The sequence below is a fragment of the Octopus sinensis genome, linkage group LG26 (assembly GCF_006345805.1).
Source record: "Octopus sinensis linkage group LG26, ASM634580v1, whole genome shotgun sequence".
NCBI classification, from domain to species: Eukaryota; Metazoa; Mollusca; class Cephalopoda; order Octopoda; family Octopodidae; genus Octopus; species Octopus sinensis.
Window position 1 is genome coordinate 16043851 of NC_043022.1, and position 12669 is coordinate 16056519.

Sequence of the window (12669 nt, forward strand, 5' to 3'; positions counted from 1 at the left end):
ATTTAACTAAACAATTCTTCAAAGCAGTGCTCCAGCATGATGGCAATCTGAGGGAACCAAGTAAAGGATGAAAGACAGGGCTGAACAACATTATGTCATCTCCCTTCTTCCATTCTATTGACTGAAAGTTATGGGCCTGTGTGAAAAAAAAAAAGGTTTTATCCTATGTTCAGACATTCATGAACAGGAAAACAATGTGGTTACCCTTTCTCACTCGATTGGACAAACTTCTTCAATACTTCAGATAAACTCACCCTATCAACTAAATTCAAGAAATTTAAGATTTTCCTAAGAAGCAAAATAGTTTTTATACACTGTTTCTTTCTCAGACTTTGCTTTAACAAAAGTAGAAACTGAAATTAAAATTTAACGTAATTTTATTAAACAGAAATTAGAGAAAAAAAAAAATGAATTCAAGGTTTGTGAAGTGGTTCAAGTAATAATCTTCTATACAAAGGATCTCAGTACTCTGGGGCAAAGGTACCTTCAGTACTGCCTTCCACCTTAATTATCAGGCATGTGAGGCCAGAAGAAATTCTGTGCCCAAGGGAGACTGCCTCACCCCTCATTTTCCTCTTGATATGCTCCTGCTTTGCGACACTAGTAGATTTGGTATTTATTCTCAGCAGCCAGGACCCTTCTGCTGAGGATCCACATAAGAGTTTGTTGTCAAAGTTTATGAGCAATAAACTGCTTATACTTCAATGATTTTTTTTAAAATAAAATTCCTTATTATTATTTAATTATAAAGAATGATGAGAATACACACCAATGAAATCAAATACATGTAATCTTTAATATGAAGGAACAAGGCAAAATCCCTCACCCAAACATGCTCGTGTTTACAGTCGAGCGAGAACAGCTTCACACAAAAAATACAGGTATGACAATAAAATAGGAAACAAGGAAGTTAAAATATTTGGAAAATGCCACTTAATGCAAGATAACATTATAGAAGAGCTGTACTCTGCAGCAGAGGTGTTAAGACCCAATCCCTTTGGGTGTGTAAAGCACTCATGGCAGTGCCTGCGTGGTGCCACATAAAAGCATCCAGCACACTGTGTAAAGTGGTTGGCATGTTAGGAAAGGCATCCAGAGACCAGGACAAATCAGACTGGAGTCTGGTGCAGCTCCCCAGCTTGCCACCTCTGGTCACACAACCCAACTCATGCCAGTAGGGACAGTGGACATTCAATGACGATCATCATAATGATATTTGATAAATGTTGGATAAAACTGTGTCACTCCACTAAAAGTTAATTAGTTGTAGCCAAGAGAGCAACTGATGCTCTCCTGCTGATACTCCTAGCTTATCGCCAACCATTTTTGATGGCCTGCATGCTCGTTACCTGAGACATTTTATGTTAAAAAGAGATTTGTAAACAAGTTTGTTCACGATGAGAGGTATTCATTAACCACGGTGCAACAGTGATCTGTGCAGGTGTGTAAAAACCCTGCCAAAACAGACAGGTAGTCTTCTACCTGATTGACTCCTGTAACCTGTCCTACCCATGCATGCAAGGTAGACAGAGTAAAAATGAGTTGCATCTGTATTTCAAAGGGCCAACCTTGTCACATTCTGTGCCACACCGAATCTCCCCGAGAACTACATTAACCCTTTTGATACCAACTCAGCTGAAACCGCTCCTGGCTCTGTAGTAAAAATGTCTTGTTTGCAAAAGTTCTGGATTAAAATCTTCCACCAAACCTTAGACACAATTTATGTTCCTAACACTAGCTTAATGATAACGAAGTTATTTTAATAAATTCTTTGTTATATTTAGAATTAATTGAAAGAAACACAGCATCTCAACAGAAATATGGCAACAAAAGAGTACACATGTCTGTGGAGTACTCAGCCACTTGCCATGTTAATTTCACAAGCAGGCTGTTCCATTGATTGGATCAACAGGAACTCCTCCTCATCATCATCGTTTAACGTCTGCTCTCCCTGCTAGCATGGCTGCACCAGGCTCCAATCTGATCTGGCAGAGTTTCTACTGCTGGATGCCCTTCCTAATGCCAACCACTCCGAGAGTGTAGTGGGTGCTTTTATGTGCCACCAGCACGAGGACCAGTCAGGCAGTACTGGCAACAGCCACGCTCAAATGGTGTTTTTTTTACGTGCCACCTATACAGGAGCCAGTCCAGTGGCACTGGCAATGACCTCATGCCATCATAATCAACAGAAGGCCAGTTTAGCTTAGTTTCTTTTTAATATCTTGCATATGAAAATATATCCCCATGTGTTCCATCATTTCCGTCACTGGAAATATTTGTGTAAGCAAAAAATTAAACAAATCTGAAAAATAAGTGCTCAATCGTCCACAAAAATCATTAAGTTTCGTAAAAATACTTTGAGAAAATATTTGCAGAATACACCTTAGCAGCCTTCACTAAAGTGAACCCTCGTCTAAGCATTTCAAATTTCAAACATCACATTGGATGGAAGCACTCTGTCGGTTACGACGACGAGGGTTCCGGTTGATCCGAATCAACGGAACAGCCTGCTCGTGAAATTAACGTGTAAGTGGCTGAGCACTCCACAGACACGTGTACCCTTAACGTAGTTCTCGGGGATGTTCAGCGTGACACAGAGAGTGACAAGGGCGGCCCTTTGAAATACAGGTACAACAGAAACAGGAAGTAAGAGTGAGAGAAAGTTGTGGTGAAAGAGTACAGCAGGGATCACCACCATCCCCTGCTGGAGCCTCGTGGAGCTTTAGGTGTTTTCGCTCAATAAACACTCACAACGCCCGGTCTGGGAATCGAAACCGCGATCCTATGACCGCGAGTCCGCTGCCCTAACCACTGGGCCATTGCGCCTCCACAGAAACATCACATTAGCATACAAAGGAAGAAAAAAACAAGTGAAAAGAAAGCATAGCTGATTAAGAGCTGTGGTGGCATTAACAGACGCCAGAATACCAAAGTTTGATTTATTTTGTTATTTTATTGTCTTACCTTGGGTCATTCAAGAAACGAGTCACTTAAGAAAGAAGCAGAACTGCAACAGACTGGCCGTCAGTTTCTATGCTTTAGGAACATAAAAATTTCAAAGTTATATGGCACAGACAGATGTCATTTATACAATAACAACTACAAAAGAAAAAAAATAAACAGAGCAATAAACCACAATTTCTTACAATGATGTGTATATATATATATATATATATACATATAAATATATGTACATATATATATGCATACATACACACAGATATATGCATTCATATGTATGTATATGTATACACACACACATATATATATGCATACATATATGTGAATATATATATGTATACATATGTATGTGTATGTATATATATATATGTATGTATGTATGTATATATATGTATATATATATATGTATGTATGTATACATATATATGTATATATGTATATATATATATATATGTATGTATGTATACATATATATATATGTATGTATAAATATATATATATGTGTTTTATATATATATGTATTATATATATATATATGCATATATATATATATATATGAATATACATATATATAAACATTCCCCCCAAATAAACACACATGACTGATGACTTTGAAACACACAAATCTTTTCTTTAGTACCAATAAATACACGTTTTATATATTTCTATATACATCAAGAACACATGACACAAAGAAAATAAAGTGGAATATTTCAAAGCGAAAGACGAACCTCCTCAGATGAGGAGGTCACAGAATGTCGAGAATTTACACACAAACAACACACTTTGGGGTTAAGGACGAAAAGAATATGAAGAAGCAGCAAGCATCTACCTCTGCCCATGATTTGTCTGATAATAACCGCTTCCAAACCATCAACATGTTTCCATTACCATTTCCATTCTGTGCTTCGATGTTACCTCCAAATGTGACCGTATCATTGAGGGTCAGTGGTGCCTCTACTGACTGGCTCAAGTTCATGCTGCTCACTTCAAAGTACGGAATGAATGACCTGCAAAGATGGACCGGGAGAAACATTCAACAGAGCAATCGACAAAGTCTCTCTCGAGTCAACAGAGGAACATGTATGTGGTCTGTTAGATTGCTAGAAATAGCAGCAAAATATCCCTTAAATCATAACACCATATCTGGCCAAAATATTCTCCTTCACTCATTTGAGAGAGTCTTTGTGTTGCATGTGACTTGGTGACCTCACTGGTGCTGGTGCAATGGAAAAAACAAAAACAAAACACCCAATACATTCTTTGCCACCATCTCTCTCACCACCACCCTCTCTCTTTTACCTTGATCCCCCCATTCTCATTACCTTCCTCTCTAATACACTCTCCTTTCTTCTCCAACTGAGGTCTCCACACATCCACTCTACTGAAAGATGCCCGTCTCTGGCCCTCTGTATCTTTAATCTCACAGCTAGCACAAAGCCCACCCACTAAATACTACTCAGAGTTGAGGGGCTTTCATCATGCAAGCTACTTGGTGCCCCTGTGGGTACTGGTACCATGTAAAAAGCACCCAATACACTCTGTAAAATGGTTGGCATTAGGAAGGGCTTCCAGCTGTAGAAGCCATGGCAAAACAGACTATGGGACCTGGTGTGGCCTCTGACCATGCCAGCTCCTGTCAAACCATCCAATCCACGCTAGAACAGAAAATGAATGTTAAATAATGATGATGAAGAAATACACTAATTTACTGAAGAGAGAAAATGAGATTTTATAACATTCATGCTATTTTCATCATCATCATCATCGTTTAACGTCCGTTCGCCATGCTAGCATGGGTTGGACGGTTCGACCGGGGTCTGGGAAGCCAGGAGGCTGCACCAAGCTCCAGTCTGATCTGGCAGTGTTTCTACAGCTGGATGCCCTTCCTAACACTAACCACTCCGTGAGTGTAGTGGGTGCTTTTTAACATGTCACCGGCACAGGTGCCTGGGGAGTCTGGCAATGGCCATGATCGGATTGGTGCTAGCATAACTGAATAAAAATTAAAACTGATTTGCAACGTTAAGTGGAATTTAACGATTGGAAAATAATCATAAAGAACTCACTCATTTTCTGGATCTAAGTCATAATGATCAAAAACATCTGTGGCATCAATACCAATCGTGATGGTGCCCTGTTAATACAAGAAATAAGAGATTTCGGTAAAGCAGCCAAGATATATTTAAATAACAACAAATACGTCAAGAACTTTCGGTTCCATTGATCAACTTCTTTTGCAACTTCAATAAATCTCTAACATTTTCCCGTAAATTGCCCTAAAAACATTTTTTCCTGTCATCCTCTTTCTCTTCCAATTGATATAGCCATAGATCTCCTCTACAACAAGACACCTGTTTCTGTTTCTCTATTATACTTTAACCCTTTTATTTATGCAAATCAGTTTGAATTAATCAAGCATTATCTTGCAGTTTCAAGATTTCAATGATGTCATCATCGTTTAACGTCTGCTTTCCATGCTGGCATGGGTTGGATGGTTTGACTGAGGGCTGGCAAGCCAGGAGGCTGCACCAGCCTCCAATCTGATCTGGCAAGGTTTCTATAGCTAGATGCCCTTCCTAATGTCAACTGCTCTGAGAATGTAGTGATCACTTTTTACATGCCACTGGCACAGGGGCCACTCAGGCAGCATTGGCACCGACCATAGTCAAATGGTGCTTTTTACATGCCACTGGCACAGGGGCCACTCAGGCAGCATTGGCATCGACCATACTCGAATGGTGCTTTTTACATGCCACTGGCACAGGGGCCACTCAGGCAGCATTGGCATCGACCATACTCGAATGGTGCTGTTTACGTGTCACTGGCATTGGAGTCAGTCACGCGGCACCATTTTAGAATGACATTGTATGGTAGGCATGAGAGGGCAAATCCGGTTAGTTTGAACATAGAAAAATGCAGAATATTTGGGTGTGATATGGTCAGTTTAAACACAAAGCTTTCTCCTTCACTCATTTGAGAGAGTCTTTGTTTTGCATGTGACTTGGTGACCTCACTGGTGCTGGTGCAATGGAAAAAACAAAAAAAAAAAACACCCAATAAATTCTTTAAATATGACTGGCTTTAAGAAGCGTATGCAACCACAGAAACCACATCAAAGCAGACATTGGAATTTTGTGCAATCTCTTATCTCACCAGCTCTTGTCAATCTGCCCAACCCATGCCAACAAGGAAATAAGACATTAACTGATGATGGCAATGAGAATTATTGAAATAACTGAAATACTTTCTGAATTACATTTTTGAAAATTAAATTTTGATATAAGTTTATGGAAAGTGAAACTGTTATTAAACACAATTTTCTCTACTTTTTAGAGTTTCTTTATATATTTAGAATAACAGCCATATATTGTCTTGGGAGGGTCATTATGCCAATATTAATAGTGACACATGCACTGCTTTACTATCACTTCTTTATTGTAAGTCAGTTGGTTAAATATCAAACCAACTAATAAATCGATCGTTTGTTTAATGTACTGTGCAAACCAAATGCAAAAACGAAATAAACAAATACATTTCTTATTTTCGCCATGGCATTATTTTGATATCACAGGCCAGATCATTTTGATTAAATAATTCTTTTACGACCAATTGGCCTTACTACTTGCCAACCAATCGATTTTGAAATAAGTTGAACTTAAATTGTACCTTACAGAGACGGTTAGAGAAGAGTTATGTTACCTGTCTCAGAGTTATGTACCTGTAACAACAGCCACAGAGGCCAAGTAAGGTACTGTATTTGACGGCATAACAGACACACTAGACCAGTGCTTTTCAAAGTTTTTGCTGGAGCGGAACCCCAAGGAAACATTCCACTGGCTCGAGGAACCCCTGTGCAATAATTTAATAGTCTTATGCACACATATCTGCACAGGAGAATTAAAAATTACTGCTGATTTTAGCAGTTTTGTAACTTCTTGCGGAACCCCCGGTTGAAAACCACTGCACTAGACTATCAGACACGGCCCATTTTCAGTAGCACTTATTGAGGTAAAAAGTTTCTGGTGCATTTAAAGCCTGTGATACAAGCCCTTGTTCATAAATGGGAACTGCAGTGTGATTATTGAAATAATTTTTGGGAAACAAAATGATGATGATGATGATGAAAATGAGTCTTATATGCTATTAGATATAAGACACAGTACCTCTAAGTGCAGCAGTCATCAACTATTTTTGTACCACAGATTGATTTCATACAAGACAATTTTTCCGTGGACCAGGGGGTCATGCACATAACAAAACAATAAAGAGCATAAAAATATATAACTTAATTATTACATATTCATATATAATGTAAAAACGCCCCTGGAGACGGTGATAGTCAATAAATATAGAAATAACATTTTAAATTTGTGTTGCAACTGAAATACCAATTGTACTTTTAAGATTTTAAAATTTATTTACTTTGTGGTCAAGTATCAAAATAATCCATAGCTCAATACTGATCTGTGGCCCGATGGTTGGAGACCCCTGCTTTGGCCAAGTACCCAGTGATAATGATGGGCTAGTATTGTGTTGAGTCAATGCTCTTATCTACGATTCCTGTTGGTTAAAAGCAGAACACATTGATGGAAAGCTATCAAAACACTCAAAGCAACCAAGGTTCCAAAGATTCGATATCTTACCCGAGGATTGGTTCTTTGTTGTAATCTTCGTTCCTCTCTTTCTCGTTGTATTCGTTCATATTCTGCAATTATCTCGGCAGGTGATTTAGTTTTTGAAACAAGCTAAAAGATCGAAAATATAATTTTTACAATCAGACAAAATAAATAAAACAGTAAACCTATTCTGTCAAAACGGAGGAGAAAACAAAGTTTAAAATTTCTTTCCACTGCATTCTATTGATTGTCACTGTTTTATAATAATATAATAATAATAATAATGAAATTATTGTATACAGTGCTCAGGTGCACCACAACTTGTCAAAAGTGCGTATAAAGCATATGCAGTAATGTACAAATGTCTGGAAAGCGAACAGTGTATGAGTCAGAGACATGCTTGCGTGTGTATGGAGGGGAGAAAATCAGGTGTAGTGTTGGCAAATCTCAGGAAGCATGGAAGTTTTGATTAATTAAAAATTCATCTACTTTACCCAAACACAAAATTAATAAATATCATATCACATATCAAACTGCATTCAGAGTTTTCAGATTCAGACATTCCTTATGACCAAATATTCATAAAAGTTTACCAGGTTCAACCTATCCAAGCCTAAAGATTATTGGCCACACAATTTGGAAATCTCTGATTAAGAGTTTCTGAGTTGAACACAATCTATTAAAAGCCTCTCACAGTTCGAAAACAACAGCAATGCATTTGGTTTGTGAATGCCTTTAACAGAATCTATTCTGTTGCAATCAGTCAGACTGGATGTCCAGCTGGAATTAACTTTTTTTATATTCTCCCCAGAATGGTTTCAAAACCTAAATAAATGGTCTGCTAGGAATCCCCTCTGCTTTTTTAAAATCAAGTCATGCTTTCAAGAACAACAGAGACAGCAACATTTGATCCAGTAATCATCTTCATGTTTTTAAAATTCAGTTTTTTGAAGCTGACATGGGCTGGATAGCACCGCAGTATGACCTATAAGAGGTTGACAAATGGAAAGGAATCGTGGAATAAAAGATAAATGAAGCCATGCATGGAGATAGACTGGAGAGTGAAGAAAACACAACACATCCAGCCCTCAACATTACACATTTTATGATCAAGCACTGCACGTTGGAGTCTACAGAATAGTCTCCAGGTATGTGGAGGCAATGTTTATTCGACAACAAAAATCTGATCATCACACACAGTTGTTTGTTCAACTACTTACATAGCTTAACTCTTTAGTATTTAAACCAGCCATACCTGGCCCAAATATTCTACCTGTTTTATGTTCAAACCAGTCAGATTTGACCTCTCACACCTATGCTACAATGTCATTCTAAAAATAAACAATCACATCATTAAAATCTCAAAGCTACGAGATTATGCTTGATTACTTCAAAACAGTGTGAATAGATAAGCATTACATTTGACAGAATAATCTGAATGCTAAAGGGCTAAGCCAGCACAAGAGCTGAGCTGGGGTCACACAGGCTAAGCTCTCTTTGTCTTTCTTTCTTTCTCTCTCTCTATACACACACACACAATGTCAATCATCATGTTGACATGGATGTTTAAAGATCTTTGCACTGTAATAAACAATGTATCAAAGACTGGTTCCTCAGTTCTTTTCTACACTGACGGTTCACAGTTAAAAAAAAGTAACGCTTCATACGGGTAAAGACAGGATTGTGTGGCTAAAAAGTTCATTCCACAACCACATGGTTCTAGGTTCAATTCCACTGTCCAACACTCTTGCCAACTGACTTCTACCATGGTCTTGGAGGGAATAATGCCTTGTGGGAAGAATTTGATTATCAGAAACTGTTCAGAAAGCCTAAGTTTATGCATGTATGTACCCCTCTCTCTCTCTCTCTCTCTCTCTATATATATATATATATATATATCTGTGTGGTAAGTAGCTTGCAAACCAACCACATGGTTCCGGGTTCAGTCCCACTGCGTGGCATCTTGGGCAAGTGTCTTCTGCTATAGCCCCGGGCTGAACAATGCCTTGTGAGTGGATTTGGTAGATGGAAACTGAAAGAAGCCTGTTATATATATGTATATATATATGTGTGTGTGTATATGTTTGTGTGTCTGTGTTTGTCCCCCTAGCATTGCTTGACAATCGATGCTGGTGTGTTTACGTCCCCGTCACTTAGCAGTTCGGCAAAAAGAGCCAGATAGAATAAGTACTGGGCTTACAAAGAATAAGTCCCGGGGTCGATTTGCTCGACTAAAGGTGGTGCTCCAGCATGGCCGCAGTCAAATGACTGAAACAAGTAAAAGAGTAATATATATATATATATGCCAGCATGGAACATGGATATTAACTGATGATACATATATATGAGGGGGGGGGGGGGGGGCGAAAAGTTCCTAGCTTTAAGGGCGTCACAAAAGGCCTGGTTGGAAGCTCAATCTTTTGAGTTCTTATACAGGACTTAGAAAAACCGAAGGACCACTTTAATAAGTGCGTGAATCTGAGAGGGGAAAATATTGAATAAAAATCATAATTAACAGATGCCCCCGTATTATCTTTTACCCAAAGCCAGGGACTTTTCAGGAACCCCCTCGTGTGTGTGTGTGTGTAGAATATCGTTTAATAGACACAATACATGATTTTATGTGCTACTAGCAGTATCGCCCGGCGTTGCTCGGGTTTGTAAGGGAAATAACTATATAAGCATTTTTAGAGTTATAGCCAAAAAATAGCAAAAAAAGGCATTAAAAATGGGAAAAAAATTATGGTAATTTTTTTTTAAATCGTTGACTCATCGTAGACATTTTTAGAGAGTTACTTCCCTTATATAATAGCGAAAAAATGCATTAAAATGGAAAAAAATGACGGTAATTTTTTTTTTTAATCGTAGACTCATCGTAGACGCGCGCCAATACCCAGAAGGGCTCGATATGAATCACGACTATAAGATACCCGGTTTTGGTTAAACTGCACCGCAAAATGTTGGAGTAGTTAGGAATCTAAATCGTAGGAGACAGACACACAACTTCACTTTTATATATAAAGATTAATAGTTTCATATGTTGAGAAATACGAGTTTCTTTATTGCTCGACGGGGGCTAAACACAGAAATGGAGAGAACAACTCGAATATATTTATCAGACGGAAAGCACATACCATAACGAACTGAACATTGAATGAGAGAAAAAACGCGAAAAGTTGAGAAGGAAGCAGATAGAAAACACGGAATGTTAAAAGAAACAGTAAACGGAAAACGAAAAAGTAAAAAATTAAAAACGCTAAAAGAGTTATTCTCCCGAGACCTTAAATTATAAGGCTGGAAAGATACCAACAAGTTAATCAAATATAGACGGGATTTTTCAATTCTTCAAAATGTACTTTGACAGATACACACACACACATATTGAAAAGGTTGCAAGGCGCAACGAACATTTTAGGAAAATAAAAATAAGAAAAAAGGGGAAATTAACCGGTGAGTGTGTTAGATTATAAGGCACCAAAAGAGAATGACTCTCCCCAGACACAACAAAATATGCTTCAACACACGAACTCATATAAAGAATCTTGCAAACCAAATCCCAAAACGAAATATATATATACTAGCAGTATCGCCCAGCGTTGCTCGGGTTTGTAAGGGAAATAACTATATAAGCATTTTTAGAGAGTTATAGCAAAAAATGCATTAAAAATGGAATAAAAAATGATGATAATTTTTTTTTTAAATCGTTGACTCAGTGTCTTCAAGCCATGAAGTCGTCGTTCTAAAAGAACGCTGGTCTCCTTGACAACGCTTTACGACGTTGATTTCCTTATACTCCCTTCCCCACAGCTTCACGAGGGAGGGAAGAAGGGGGAGAAGCAAACACAGGTGCAGGTGTTTGAGCGTGGACGCCAACTCCGCCGCCATCGACACACGAAAAATTATGCATTAAAATGGAATAAAAAATGATGTTAAATTATTTTTAAAATCGTAGACTCATCGTAGACGCGCGCTAATAGCCAGACGGGCTCGATATGAATTACGACTATAAGATACCCGAATTTGGTTAAACTGCACCGCAAAATGTGGGAGTAGTTAGGAATCTAAATCGAAGGGGACAGACACTCACACAACTAGAGTTTTATATATATATAGATATACACACACACACATACATAAACATAAAGTGTAAGCTACTTTTTGGAATCATTTAAGAGAATGAGCTCCTATATAAAAATAATAATCGGCTGATAACATTACGCAACAGACATAGCTGTATTAGTAAAACGATTTAATAGCAGAATATAATGATGCAAGGGAGACAACCACTAGCAGAGTCAACTCCCTTGCAAATATTGGTGAGAGACACAACCAGGGTGATGCGAATTTTATTCTTTTATTTTTAGGCATTGGTTTGTGGCCATCACCTCAGAAGATTTTTTAGTAGAATTTTGTCGACGTCAGTTGTCTTGCACATCATCGTCATTGTTTAACATCCGCTTTCTATGCTGGTATGGGTTGGCAAGCCGGGAGGCTGCACCAGGCTCCAATCTGATCTGGCAAGGTTTTCTACAGCTGGAGGCCCTTCCTGACACCAACCACTCCGAGAATGGATACCTTTTACGTGTCACAGGCATGGGAGCCATTCAGGTGGCACTGGTATCGACCACGCTCGAATGGTGCTTTTTACGTGCCACTGGTACGGGAGCCAGTTAGGTGGCACCAGCATCCATTTTATTGATTCTTTTAGCAGAGCATGATGAATGCAAACATCACATCTGTGAAATGCAATTTATTTGTGAAAAGCAAAGGCCACAGTATAGCCAGGCATCTTGTATTAAGATTTCCTTAGAGACCCTACACAATCTTTAACTGTTTCCAGGCATATTGCTAATTAAGAGGAAACTGGATTAACTAATTTGCATATATAATACTAAGGCGGCGAGCTGGCAGACACGTTAGAGCGCCGGGCAAAATGCTAAGCAGTATTTCATCTGTCGTTACGTTCAGAGTTCAAATTCCGCCGAGGTCGACTTTGCCTTTCATCCTTTCGGGTTCGATAAATAAAGTACCAGATTCGCACTGGGGTCAATGTAATCGACTTAATCCCTTTGTTTGTCCCCTCTATGTT

General features: G+C 38.4%; 1 protein-coding gene across 1 annotated transcript in view; it reads right to left on the reverse strand.

Moving 5' to 3' along the window:
* Positions 1-12669, reverse strand: part of LOC115224824 (dnaJ homolog subfamily C member 11-like) — a 59526-nt gene that overhangs the window by 34548 nt on the left and 12309 nt on the right. The window contains exons 4-6 of the mRNA XM_029795749.2: positions 7608-7709; positions 5031-5098; positions 3794-3971 (exon numbers count right to left, since the gene is read on the reverse strand). Coding sequence (XP_029651609.1) covers positions 3794-3971; positions 5031-5098; positions 7608-7709 — 348 coding nt within the window. The remainder of the gene's footprint in view (positions 1-3793; positions 3972-5030; positions 5099-7607; positions 7710-12669) is intronic.